This window comes from Neopelma chrysocephalum, unplaced genomic scaffold, assembly GCF_003984885.1.
Source record: "Neopelma chrysocephalum unplaced genomic scaffold, ASM398488v2 Primary Assembly neopelma1_61b, whole genome shotgun sequence".
NCBI classification, from domain to species: domain Eukaryota; kingdom Metazoa; phylum Chordata; class Aves; order Passeriformes; family Pipridae; genus Neopelma; species Neopelma chrysocephalum.
In genome coordinates this window covers 4,183,691-4,198,319 of record NW_020897717.1, presented here as the reverse complement: position 1 = coordinate 4,198,319, position 14,629 = coordinate 4,183,691, and the positions used below count along the sequence as shown (strand labels likewise).

The window sequence follows — 14,629 nt, the reverse complement described above, 5'->3', positions numbered from 1 at the left end:
GCTTTCTTTTTAGATGTTCTTACTAAAGACAGAAAAGCTCCTTGGGCTCTTTCATTCGTTTATATCTTAAGTAATAAAGCCAGACTGTTGGGTGGTTGGTTGGTTTTTTTTCATTTGTCTCAAATGGCTTATATTAATGTGTCAGAGACTTCATAATTCTAAAATTGTCTTTTGGTGATTGCCTCATCTAAGAATGATAAATGCTTTTTTCCCCCTAAATTTCTTTTTTTGTGCTATTGCCTTTTAACCTTGTCAAGTTATAGCTGGGAACTTATCTGACCTGCAGCTGAAGCTTTTGCTTTTAGATGGCATATCTGAACATTTGCAGTGCACTTGTTGGATTTCAATAACTGCTCTAATAGTTTGGAGTGACTTGAACAGTTCCTATTTAGGATTTGTTTTACTGCTGCTTATTGGAAGCTTATCAGGGAGTCATACCTTACATATGACTTACAAATTCTTCCTAAAAGGAAGAATTTTAGACTGTATTTCCTGTCCATCAACATATAGATACAACTATGCAGACCCACCTACGTGCCTACAGAAGAATGGGAGGGCCTGCTTGTAAATAAAATGTTTGTAATTTCCCAAAAATTTTCTTCATAGTTATTTTTCTAAATATCAGAGTGGTGTAATGCATGTTGCTTCCACATAACCCTACAAACACTAAGGCACTTTTTCAAATGCAGTGTGTTCAGTTAAGTCATCTTGTGTTTGTAACTTAATTGATAACTGAAGATGTATCCTCATGTTTTTAATTTATATTTTTATTTCAATATTTCTTCTCCTGTTGAATTTAGATAACATAATCCATGGATAAAGTGGGGAAGATGTGGAACAATTTCAAATACAGGTGCCAGAACCTCTTTAGTCATGAGGGTGGAAGCCAAAATGAAAATATAATTGTGAACTCCAGTAATTGCTCATCTGCTAAAGAGAAAGCTATCCAGATAACTGATTTGACTCAACAACAACCACCCAGCAGCCCTTTGAGAGAAAACATTGCTTTGCAATTAGGTTTAAGTCCTTCAAAGAATTCAGCAAGGCGGAACCAAAACTGTGTCACAGAAATTCCTCAAATTGTTGAAATAAGCATTGAGAAAGAGAATGACTCATGTGTCACCACGGGAGCCAGGCTTGCTCGAAGGGACTCTTATTCTCGACATGCTCCTTGGGGTGGGAAGAAGAAGCATTCCTGCTCTACCAAAACCCAGAGCTCCTTGGATACTGAAAAAAGATTTGGTAGAACACGAAGCGGCTTGCAGAGGAGAGAGAGAAGGTACGGGGTGAGCTCAGTCCATGATATGGATGCAGTATCCAGCAGGACAGTCGGTAGCCGTTCTCTGCGGCAGCGTCTACAAGATACTGTTGGGCTGTGCTTTCCCATGAGAACTTACAGCAAACAGTCCAAACCTCTGTTTTCTAACAAAAGAAAGATCCATCTCTCTGAACTAATGCTTGAGAAATGCCCTTTTCCTGCAGGCTCCGATCTGGCTCAGAAGTGGCATCTGATTAAACAACACACAGCGCCTGTGAGCCCTCATTCAACTTTCTTTGACACATTTGATCCTTCCTTGGTTTCCACAGAAGATGAAGAAGATAGGCTCAGAGAGAGACGTAGACTTAGTATTGAAGAAGGGGTTGATCCCCCTCCCAATGCCCAAATACATACTTTTGAAGCTACAGCACAGGTTAATCCATTGTATAAACTGGGACCAAAGTTAGCCCCTGGTATGACTGAGCTGACTGGGGACAAAACCATAACACCTCCAGGGAACTGTGACTCTGAAGAGGACACAACAACGCTTTGCCTGCAGTCACGGAGGCAGAAGCAGCGTCAAATGTCTGGAGAGAGCCACGGCCATATCAGCAGGCAGGGGGCTTGGAAAGTGCACACTCAGATCGATTACATTCACTGCCTCGTGCCAGACTTACTTCAGATTACAGGTAACCCGTGTTACTGGGGGGTGATGGACCGCTATGAAGCAGAAGCACTTCTGGAGGGTAAACCCGAAGGCACTTTTTTGCTCAGGGATTCTGCGCAGGAGGACTACCTCTTCTCCGTGAGCTTCCGTCGCTACAACCGCTCGCTGCACGCACGCATTGAGCAGTGGAATCACAACTTTAGTTTCGATGCCCATGATCCCTGTGTGTTTCACTCCTCCACTGTTACAGGGCTTCTGGAGCACTACAAAGACCCCAGCTCTTGCATGTTCTTTGAACCATTACTTACTGTATCTCTGAACAGGACCTTCCCCTTTAGTCTGCAGTATATCTGCCGGGCAGTAATCTGCAGGTGCACTACATATGATGGGATTGATGACCTTCCTCTACCCTCAATGTTGCAAGACTTTCTAAAGGAGTATCACTATAAACAAAAAGTCAGGGTGCGATGGCTGGAGCGGGAACCTATAAAAACAAAGTAAATGGAAATCAAAATAAGCTTCTGGAATATGCTTTTTTTTGTGTATTACAGTTTAACTGCAGCGAGCACACCAACGACGTCTAGCTTTTCTGCAATATCCTATTTAAGCTAAGTGTTAGTATCCTGTCAGATGCTGCCTGCTGTTAATCAAACTAAGTTCTGATGCCTCTTGGAAACAATAAGCAGACAAATTCTGCACGTTTTTCATTAAGGCCTAATGAAAATATTTTTGCTAATTTCTAAATATTTTTTCCCTTTTATAGCTGTAGTAATTGGATGAAGAAACTATGAGGCATTTTCCATGGGGCATTCATGTAATGCTAATAAAGAAAGGCTTTATCAGAGGAGCATTTTTGCTAATATTTGAAGTATTTTTTTAAAATTCTCTTCCTGAAAAGGTTCCACTACTCTAAGTACTAATTTAGCTCACAAACAAGTTTCCAAATACTAGTGAATATTTTCTTTTCATGAAGAGCAATTCATTAGAAGCAGTCCATTAAGAGTTGATGGTTCTTTGATGCTAACAGATGAATCATGCTTTTCACAGTGTATAAGGTTTCCTAATCATTAAAACTTGAATATGCCTGCTCAGTACTGTAATTCTATTATAAACACTTGGAGATTTAAGTGGCATTGTTAGCAAAAGTAACTGTCTTGGACAGTTAAAAATACCTTCCAGTGTGAATTGCTGCTTCAGTGGCAGGACACAGGATTAGATTATTGCCATAAAACATAAGGTTGTGGGTTTTTTATAAAAAAGAACTTGGTGACCTGACTGCTAGTAACTTACAATGGAAGGTAATAGTGACAAGAAAAAAAATTTTAATTATTTAAAGTTGACTGATATTTTTATGGAGAACATGACAAGTGGTTGAATTATTATAATCAGAGTACAAAATCTGACATATCTGAAACAAATGTCAGGTTTCAAAGGTACTGTTACACTTTATTTGTAAATATCTTTCCATTTGTGCTTTTAAAAATGTTTTAAAGTAATATGCACTGATTATAGTTTCAACAGATTACTTAGAAACAGGATTCTAACTTCTGTTTGCTTATTTAAGTGGAGATAGAACTTAAAGTAGTTCTGTCTTTAGACATTTTGCACTAAAATTTTGTTGGAATGCCCTGACCCCTGTTTAATGTTTTGTACCAATTGAGTGCTCCCTAGTTTCTTTACCAGCTGCTACAGTATGTTATTTCTTACTTCTCTACGGCAGTGACCTGTGTGAGGTAGGGAACATTTTGGCTGCAAGTACAATAAACGTTACTCTTGTATGCTACACTAACCCTTCTATTGATGAATTTTTCTGCTTGCTGTGCCTTGTTCTGGCTCTTTGTGCTAATAAAGTACAGTATGTTCAGTGTTATACTTGTATATCTGCTCTGTTTTTATATATTCACGTAACTTGTAGCAGTTAACTGAATTTTTAATAGGCTTTTCTTAGTACTTAGTATAGTTAATGCACAAGCACTGTGCAGTTGAATATTGGTTGGTCAGCACACCGTATCCCTGGTTTTTGTTACAGAAACTTGACAGTGTACACCACTGAATAATGTTTCTGTAGTCACTGCAAAGTAGTGGACTTGTCTGCAGGCATAGAGCGTTTTACAGGTTTTTGTAATGTAAAGGATAAATGTTAAGCAAAAAGTGTTCTAAAACATAATTGATCCCCTGTAATGGTTGCTGAAGGTGTTTCAGCTTGTTATATAGCTAACTGCTAAGGTTAATATTTTGATACTCCCCACTGAGCAAGGAATGCTTATTCCTGTAAATTGACAGTACAGCAGTGGCATTTGTTCACTTTTAGGCTATTTTATTGAATAGATGTACACGCAAACTGGCCAAATGTCCTGTTTTTACCAAAGAATACTGTCAATTTATGTTGGGGTATTTTTTTAGTAAAAAAAAAACTCAAAAGTGGAGAGGTGCAATTTTTGTTCTATCAAATATTTATCCCAAGCTATGATAAACCAAAGTATTTGACAACTTCATCTGAACTTAAATAATGTACACGTTTATGTTGGTAGAGCTTAAAACTTTTACATCAACGGTGTCGTCATTTTTCCTGAACTCACAATGCACCTGAAGAGGAAGGATTTAAATAATTTTGTAATGACTGGAACAGCACTACATGAAAGCTCGTACTGCGAGGGGTTAATCTGAAGCACCCAGAAAGCACTTTAAAACATGTGTTTATATGCTTGTGGAAAATTTGTGATCCCGTTATGCATTCTTTGTAGTAGATTATCTTCTTTCGTGTGTTAAAAGACTTCCACTGTTAAAATGGAACTTTGTTTAGAATATGTAAATACTAAGTTTATGTAATTATGTGTACAACTGTGCTAATGGTCTCTTAAGTTTTGAATTGTATGTGTGTCATTGGATATGCAACTCCTGGTTTAAAATCTGCTCTAAGCATAAAAAGAGGAAAAAGTCACCAGCATGAAATTGCACCTAAGTGTACCTTCACTGTGTCGTTCTCACTGTTCCCTCAGTCAGATCTGAATGCCAGATGAGTTTACTTAAAATCTTGCTTTCAATAGTATCATACAGTCAGCCTGCAACCAAGCTTTGTCCCGGTGTAGGGACCTGTTTTTTGTTTACACCTGTTGCAGTTGCTTGTCATAAACTAGCTGTGACGTTGTCAATGTGGTCAGGAATACACATTCGTTTAATTTTTTATCATGTGGTGGAATCCTTGGAGAAAAAAAATAAAAACCCCGAACCCTTATCTCAGAAAGTTTGCTCTTGCCTTTGTGTAAATAATCTTTATGGAGAGATTTAGTGTTCCCTTAAAACACACAAAAAAGGAATGGTCTATTTCTCTACAGCTGTTTTAAAGCTTTGCTTCACTGAAATATACAGAATAATTTGCTAATGTGGTTATGCTAAAATGAATCACTTTAAATTATGCTGGACTTGAGTGTTGACTACTCAAGTTGCAGTGTATTTCTGAATGAATGCATTTCCAGTTCTAAAGGCACTAACACGCTAGTGTGGGGAGAATGCAAATAATTGATTTCTCAGTTTCTGTTTGACCTTCTGGTTTGGTTTAGAAAATCTTCCATGTGTCTTCTTACAGATGGGCACAGAGCACAGATTTTTTTTTTTTCTTAATTTAACAGTAGGATTTAGTGTAATAAGGTACACTTGTATTATTCTCATCTAATTTGGTTACATGACAGATGCCTGAGGTTTTGAGCCTCAGTCTTGTAAAGTGTTCTTTTGAGGTGATTCTCATTTCTGCAGAAAGGGCTATAGAAAGGGTGTACTCTGTAGGAGGATTTTGTGAGAAATCTTATGCAGATATTTTATGTCCCCGTGGAATCGGAGAAAAGAAAATATAGTATATTTGGAGTATATAGGAGGGTCTATGAATCAGTTTTAAAGGCATAACTCTTGAAAATACTCTCAAGGCAAGTAGATACTTGTCCAGCTAATTTACTTGTCAAAAAGGAATTTCTGAAGAAAATAAGTTGCAAATCCATGTTTTGCATTTATCTACTTTTAAATTTTAGGTGTATTTGGAGGCTTGTTGCTTACAAAATTAGTCTTTAAATCAGAAGCATAGAGTCTTTGAAAGACATGTTTGTGTATCCACAGTGTTTGATAAGATGAAGTCAAGCCTCTTAGATGTCAGTCACTCAAATCCTGAAGTCCATATTTAACTTTAAAGTTCTGCACTACTTAGAAATTCAGGATCTTTCCTTGTTTCTGTGATAAAAAACCTGTTTACTTTTGTATCCTTGTGGAAGCCAAAATATTTGCAGAATGCTATAAAGTTTGTCTCTGCTGCAGAGTTGCATGTAAGACAGAAGCTGTCATGTCAGAAGTACCAGAGGGATGTATCTGCAGGTATTTTTTTTTCAAAGCTATCTTGAAATACAGTATTTAATGGAAAAATATGAACTGAATCTTAGTTGATTCTTTCTAAAATAACAATGTCTCTCCTTTTAAAACCATTCACATTTAAAATTATGAAAGTGCTTTTTGAGTCTAATTTTCCTAAACTGTTGTGAAATGAGCACATGTGCTGAACCTTAGTTTGCAGGAATCTAGCACATATATATTTATATGTTAATAAGATGCCTCTTAGCACGTTTTCATTCATGGTCTTTTTTGAAGCTACTGAAGTACACCAATATGGTGAGCACTAATATATTGGAATTCTAAAAATTCTTTCTCAGTTTTCTCTCTATGCATGGCATGCTTTGCAAATAAAAGGACTATTTTATTTGTATCTTCATCTATATTTATGTATTATGACCAGTTGATTGGTGTGTGTTTTCCTGCTGTTGTTATGCTTGCTAAACAGTCATCTCCGAACTGTGACCAAGGGAGATTTTTCATCATTATTTTTTTTAAAATAGACAGAAATCAAATTAGTTGGCTTTTAAAGTGTTAACTCCTATGGAGCATGGTATAACACTGCTAATTGCACTCCCTTTTTGCAATATCGATGTACAGAGAGTCATTTACTTGACCATGGGTTGTGTCTGCCAAATGCGTTTGATTAATGTCTGAATTCTAAGCTTTATTTTTTGTAATTGAAAATGCTACTGATGAGGGCTTTGAAAAGAAAAAGGCTTGATGTTTTTATGCCAATATACATAAAGTAAATGTTTTGCAATGAGGTAAGGATCTCTTGAAGATGCTTTTTAGAAATTTTCCCCCTCTTACTGTGTCTTAAATCAAGACTCTTTAAAAAAGAAAAAAACCAAACAACCTCTTGATGACTTTAACCTTACAATCATTTAAAGACTGAAAAGAAATCTGGTGCTTTTACTTAATTTGCTTGCATGTTGCCAGACTGATTTAAGAGCAGTTGTTTCAAGAAGCAAATTAAATCTGTTATTTCAATGAAGCATTGCCATTTCTTATTTTTATAAAATATTCAATTTACAAAAATTGTGTATCAACAGGATGTTAACCTGATACTGTATTTATTGTTATCAAGGTAACTATTGTGTGTATGCTTTTCAAGCTGAGTAAGCATTCACTTTGTAAATTTGCATTAAGGCTACAGCTGTTACCAGCTGGGTTCTCTAGGGCCAACATAATGTATTTATGAGCTGAAGCTCCTGGTGCTTGACCCTTTTTTGTCTTCAGTAGGAAGAAAAGTACATAACTCTGCGATTATAGCTCGTGTTACAGATTTCCATGTTAAGCACACAGCTACACTGACAAGCAGAAACATATCTGAACTTGCTTGTATGGAGTAAAGCAACCTCTCTGACTTCTCAGCAGGAGCTGTAACTTGGTGACACGTTGGCAAAGAGGAAGCAGAATTAGGTTTTGTTCTTCTCTGAGCAGCTGTTAAACTGAACACAGTGTGTGCTTCCTGTGCGATAAGGTATGTCAACTTCTTAGAGCCACGGCAGTTTTAATAACGTTGGGAAGATACAGAAGCACTTGGCTGCTTTGTCACTTCTTGCTTTCGTACTTGTGGTTTTGCAAAAGCTTGAAGAGATGTATTTATTAAAGTTGAATCTATGTAGTCACCAACTGTATAAGAACTGCTTTGTAATATCTTTACAGAGATTGCAAATTCCTACAGCAAGTATATTTAAACTGTTTTGGGAAAATGAATAATGACACTGTGGGCACAAATTAATTCAGATTGCACTAAACTTTCTTACCAGAAGCCTTCATTCTTACAGAGAACTATGCGATCCCTGCACAGAAACTGTAGCTTTGGTGGTGCGCTCTTTGGTAGGTGGCCAAAAAAGCAGCATCCAGACGGTCCCTGGACCTTTTCCGACATTCCAGTTGCAGGGGCCCTGGCAGGCCCGCTGGGCACTCGAGGAGTAGGCTGGCAAGCACACCATGCCGAACGTCACCCGATGCCAGCACCTTGTATAACTGTGCTGGTTTAGGTCTCCCTAGCCTAGATGTTCTTTAACTCACTGCAGCTTAAATGTTTCTCCATCCTGCCTAATTTGTCTTTGTTATTTGGTTGCCAAACTGTCTTGCATCTTAATAGAGTAAGAAAATAATGTGATTTATGGCTACCCAACCAGTGTATTAAGTAATAGATGGCTCTGTCTTAATAAACGGGGTATAAACTGCCATATTGTTTTCTTTTTATATTTGTTTGGGAGCAAAAAAGTTGTGGATTTAATGAGTTTATTTTAAGTCTATACTGTAAATACACAGTTTTACAAATATTTTTTTTTGTACATGTCAAAGCGGTAAGTTGTTAAAGTAATCATTAACTCATATTTGTTCCAGTCCATTTCTGTTGCATCTAAAATACTTTGGACAAGAGATCCACAGACTGACAGTTAATGCCTCTAGAAGTTTTATCTCACTGTGAAATTCCATCAAGCTCTAAGTTTAGCAAGTTTTCACTTAAATCTCAAGTGTTTTTCTCCCTAGTTTTGGGTTAAAGATGTGTTTTTCTGACATAAATGTGTCTTTTAGAGCACAGCCCCCCTGAGCACAAACTAAGGAACAGATGTAGATGTCATCCTGTAAACTGGGAGTGTTTCTCCTCTGTGCCTGATGGGAGCTGCTCTGAAAGCAAATTAGTGCAAACTCTATAGATAATTATGAAAACTGAGCAAAATGCTGCTGGTGAGGAGTTGTAGCTGGGCACAGCAACAAACGTGTGACAAGCTGAAGAAGTATCGTGGGCTGCTATGTAGAACTATTTCAGGCTTCTTAATTTGTTAATTATATATATTTTCTAGACCACTGCTCCTAAAAATACATTTAGTCTAGGCTCCATTGAAGTATTTATCTCTCATCAGTAGTGAACTAATAGAAAATGAAAACCCTGAAAACAAACTGGTTTGGCTGTTTTATATAGAGATTGCCTCTCTAGTTTTAGCTTAATTGAAACATGCAGAAGCCTAAGTGCCTTAAATTCAGCTGAAATAAATCCATAATTGATTAATAAATAAAAGTAATGGACATGGACTTTCCTATTATGGTGGTGGGTTTGAAATATGAAGTGCAAGTACTGTTAAATTTATAGAAGATACGCTTAATCATGTAATATTATGATGGTTTTATTGTTTAGCTAAAGAAGATACAGGCACAGTAATATTTCAAAAGGGTTTCAAAACACCAGGAGATCTGAAGCTTCTGTGTCACTTTCCTAGGGGAGGAAATTTTAGGATTTTGTCTCAGAAAGCTCTTGTATTGTAACTGTGCAGGTATTTAGAACAGAACATGTTGGTATAGAGAATAAATATACAACCTACCTGTGAGACTGTTCTCACATTGCTCTCTCATCAGATGTCCCAGGGCATTTCGAAGTCAAGGTTGTAAACCTTCATGAGGGGTTTCACAGTCTCTCCTTAGAACTTACAAAAATGGATAAAAATTGTTATTTATAGGATCTCTAATCTTCAGAATAGCATTAGTTGTCGCTCTCATGTGTTACATTACTAGGAATATGTAAATTCATCGCAGTTTCAAGCGTGGGACGCAGACTTCATAAGAAGGTCACAAAGAGCTGCATGGAATCAGACTTGCTAGTTGTTGGGTAAGTTGGATGCGTTGCTGCTCGCTAGCTTGGGTTTCCCTTTAGTGAAAAAAAAATAATGCTACTTGGTTCATCTGTGAAATACTTTGTGCTCTAGTGATGAGCAGCACATGTCTAACAGCCTTCCTTCAATGAGCAGTAGACCTGAGGTAGGTATGTGTCCACCTCCAGTATTTCTATTTCGGTGGTTTTGCTCAAGGAATGACTGACATAACATATATGATGCACAGGTATGTAGTGGCATGGCACTGACTGCTATATGCCCCTTATTTGCTAACGCAGCCCTCTGTCAAGCCACAGTTTGGGGTTTCCCCACATAAAGCATTGTTTGCTCCTTACAAGCTCTATTGTGGAGACATTGTTTTTTGGCTCCTTGCTTTTGTCATTTTATTTTTTGTGGCCAATCTGATAAGGCTGATAAACCTGCAAGCAGTGTGTGAGGAGAATTTCCTGGCATGAGCTGACAAATTGTTGAGATTGCTATCATTCTGTACTACAGAAGCACACTGTTTTATTTATACACTGTTTATCTTCAGTTTCATTATGTGCCAAGAAAAAAGACAGACTTTTCCTTCAAGTGGTTGCTTGTATGACCATTCATACTATGGGTGTGGGGCCACCTTGATACTTAAGCCAAATACTTTTCTGCCCTAGCAGTATTGGTAAGGGTACTCCCCTCCCCTCCTGCCTGTTGCATGTGTTGTGTACTTATGGTTGGAGGACACTTTCACACTTGTTCTTCTAACTGTCCACTTGAGCCAGGGATATCCAGTTTTTCTTTTTAGCTGCAGATTTGCTTTCCTGACTTTCTTTGAATGGCTTTGCATAAGGGCTGTGGCTTTCTGTGGCTTTGAGCTGTTCCAGATGTGTTGGAGCCAGCACTGACCATCAGATGAGTACTGCCAGTGTTTATGCTGTTCAGGAAAAAGCCAGTGGGAAGCATTTCGTGAGAAAGGTTTTAAGCCAAGAGTTTGCAAGAAGCATCAGGAGCTTCAGCTATTTTTTTCTGGATGATTTTAGTTTCATCTTGACTCCATACTTCAAGGAGTCTTAATCCTTATGCCAGGTCACCTCACCTAGATTTTTTTACATTGGAGGGAAAAGGAAAAGAAGGGGAAAATTTCCTGTAAATAGTTCCAGCACAAACTTCGAAAGAGCCATTTCCAAGGTCGGTATCTGTGTCACTTTAAGACCTCCTTAAATTCTCAGGTGTCTGGTATCTCTCACAAGAATTTAGGACTGGCAGCAGCTCCAGAGATACAGTTGCCCAGAAAAGTTGAGTAGTGCCCTAAAACAGTACTTGGCTGCAGCTCTTGGTGGATGCCTTGGAAGTCACTTTCCAGCAGGTCATTGCTTGGTCCACTGTGTGCTTCGTAGGCAGTGGTGCCCTCCAGAGCTCACCCTAGGTCCTGGTTTCTGGCAGCTTAGATGTTTTCACAAAGGTTCCATTTCTAATCCTTATGCTTCTCCCAGGACGAGTGCCACCTCATGAAACAGCCTAAGATGGTCTGAGGCTCTGAATGTGGCTCAATCTTCCTTTGCTTCTTGGGGATTCCTATTGTAGGTGAAAAGAGACAACTAGCCACAAGAGTTGATCCCCATCCCCTGTGATTAGAGAGCTCTTACTATTCTCCTGTAGCCAGAAGTCTTAGGTTGACAGGAGAAAATCTGGCTTGGCTCCTGCCTGAGTATGTCTGCAGATCAAATCCCTCTGTCCTAGCAGGGCCAGTTCTGGCATCCCTCTTGTCACGTACAAGGTAAGAGAATTCTGCCCATTTGCCTTGGTTAATTGAACAGGGCTCTCCTCAGGCTGCCTTTTCCTAGAGTACAGAGAGAGAATGTCTCTGCACCTATATTGTGAAAAATTTGCACTCTGAGCAATGAGTTGCCTTCAGTTTTGCATAAGGAGAATTTCTGCAGTATTATTGTCCTCTTCAGGTTGTTTCAAAGGGCTCCTCTTGGTTTTTCAAGACACTATGTAGTCTCTTCATGTCCATTGTAACTTGAGTCAGTAATAGCTTATAATTTGTTTTGCTACAGCAAGTTTTGCCAAAAATAACTAAGCAATTTACCAGTCGATCAAGTAGGTGCTGATCAACACTGTTTCAGACCTGCTCACAGACTTCTAAATTGGCATCTCCACTCAAAGCTCCATTCATTGCCCTTAGTCATATGGTCCTCAGTGTTAAATCATGACTTTGCTTTTCTGTTGGGAGATACCCTAATTAACAGTAGGAATGAATGTCTGAGCCAAGTAATTAGATTCTCTACTTGGAGTTTAGTCATCGCTTTTCTGCAGGGACATATTCCTCCCTTTCATTCTGGCACACAGTTTGGCGTCTGAGCTTCTTAGTTAAAAGTTTGTCTGTGATCATCTTTGCTGCTGAAACACTTTTTTTCTCCTCCATCCTGCAATGGTTAGAAACTTAAAGGATTTGGAAACATTTCCTTTCATTCTCTTTTAATTTTCCTCTCCCTATGTTATTTCAAAAACTCTTTCCTTGGGGAATATTTAAACTGGATTAGACATCCAGGAAGATCACATCATTGAGCCCATAGCAACCATTCTTATGGCTGTCAAATTGATGACAAGAGTGAGCAATACATGCCCTTATAGCTGGCCCTCCCTGCACTGTCTCTCTTGACAAAACTCGATTTTGCACTTGCTTTACTGTTTTATCTGAGGTGCGTTTCATTTATGCTAATGTTTTTCCCAAAACTGCAGATGTACATATCTGAACCATCCCATTTTTTTCTTGGAGATTGAGGAACATTTTGGTTTTCTGTTTGAACACTATTAAACTGTTTGGGACCACCTTCCACAACAGAAGTCCAGGTCTCGGCTATTTTATCTAAAGGTTGTGAAATGAAAGAGCTGGTTGTGACACCACCTATAACAAAAGTGAGAGGATGAAAATATTAAATGTGCTTAAAATACCACTCAGCAAATCTTGGAAAACTCTGGTGAACTTGGTGACAAAAGCAGCTACCTGGAGCTGTGGTTGCATCTTTACTGAGGAATATTCTGATGTGGGGGTTTCCAGGAATGGTGAGGTTTCAGCAGAGCAGTGCCCTGCTCATCCCTCCCCAGGGACTGCAAAATACTGCTCCACATTACTTTCTCAGGTTCAGAGGGTAGCAGGGTTGTCTACCAGGTGAATAGTCTATGGAAATTAATGTTGCTCATGTAAAAGTCATGCTGTGACCTGTTGTGAAAATGCATTTAATCCGAGTGACTTTAATGCGGGGTGAAGTATATACATCTGCTCCAGACACAAGGTAAACAAAGTGCATGCCCCTAGGCATGGTGTAAATGGTTGCAGTAGTACTCTGATACATTTCAACTGGTATGTAGTGAATACATGCCTTAACAGATATATACTTTTTTTAGTTAATTAATTATCTGAAAAATTTCAAGTTCACTGAAGTTGTACTGTGAGAGGCTGCTTCTCTGTGCAATCTCTTTGAATAGATGAGGAAAAGATTGAAAAATGTCAAGCAAATGCCTTCACATAAAGGTTCTTCAGCTAGTCAGTAAATATGCAAAAGAAGTTTAAAACTTTCTTACAATGTTTTAATGTACAGAATGACCTCTCAGAGCTATATCTTCATTCTACAGCTTACTTAACCTACTGTACTTGTGTGCATACATATATATATCTCATCATCATGGCTAGGCTTCGCGAACGAAGATTTGGGAAGGGCTCTACCCACTTTTGTTACAAGTGCGCTGGTGGCTAAAAAGGCCAATATGAGATAGACATGTCCGGTTGCAAAAGGCACAGCAGAAAGACTCCTTAGGTGGTGTGGTATATTCCGCAAGACACGATTCTTTCTGTGTTGTCTTTTCTCCTCAGGAGTGATCCTGCGTGCGTTCTCAAAGGCATCAGCAGTGCTATAGATGGTGTGTCTCCAGGCCTTCCGATTGGAGGCCAGAGTAGACCAGTGATGTTGATCAGTATGGCCAAGGCTGAGATGATGTTTCAGGGAGTCCTTGTATCTTCTCTTCGGGGCTCCTCTCTTGTGGCAGCCGGAGGCAAGTTCACCATAAAGCAGGATCTTAGGGAGGCGGTGGTCCTTCATCCTGGAGAGGTGTCCTGCCCAACGCAGCTGTGTTCTCAGTAACATATAGATAGATAGATAGATAGATAGATATAATATATAATTCCCCCTTCCAGAACTTACTGTGCAGTTGTTGTTGGTCAGCATAGGCATTAGGCAAAAGTCAGAAGATGTGCTTGGCATGTGAGTGATGGATCAATGGGTGTTGAAACCTGGGGAAAAATGACATGGCTGGGATTCCTTCTGAGTTGTATGAGATCCAGACCTGGATCAGCACATCACCTGTAATTTTCTGTAGGTTAGCTTTTAGATCTAGAAATACAGAATTTGAAGCTGCAGACTTTGATTATTTATTTGTATTGTCTTGACTTAATTGCTTTATTCTACAGTGATTAAATGCTGTTTTTTGAGATAAGAAATTAGTAAGAGTTTACAATGAGAACTTTAGGGAAAGCTGTGAGGGGCTGTTTTGATTTTTTTTTTTTTTGTGGGAATTTGAGTAAGTAGACTCAGAAACAGTGGACTGGGTTGGGCAGCACTGCTGATCTGTGTGGGGCTGGGAAGCATTCATGGATTACCTTGTGGAGTGAACCCCACAGCCCTCACTCCCCAGTCAGCCAGCCTGTCAAATTATTGCAGCTTTTGA

General features: G+C 38.8%; 1 protein-coding gene across 2 annotated transcripts in view; it reads left to right on the top strand.

The window, feature by feature from the left end:
• SOCS5 (suppressor of cytokine signaling 5) overlaps positions 1 to 5,169 on the top strand; it is a 44,875-nt gene extending 39,706 nt beyond the window's left edge. For both annotated transcript variants that reach the window (XM_027681803.1, XM_027681802.1), the window contains exon 3: positions 801 to 5,169. In XM_027681803.1, the coding sequence (XP_027537604.1) occupies positions 813 to 2,426 (1,614 nt within the window). In that variant the 5' untranslated portion in view covers positions 801 to 812 and the 3' untranslated portion in view covers positions 2,427 to 5,169. The remainder of the gene's footprint in view (positions 1 to 800) is intronic.
• The last annotated feature ends 9,460 nt before the right edge of the window (positions 5,170 to 14,629 follow it).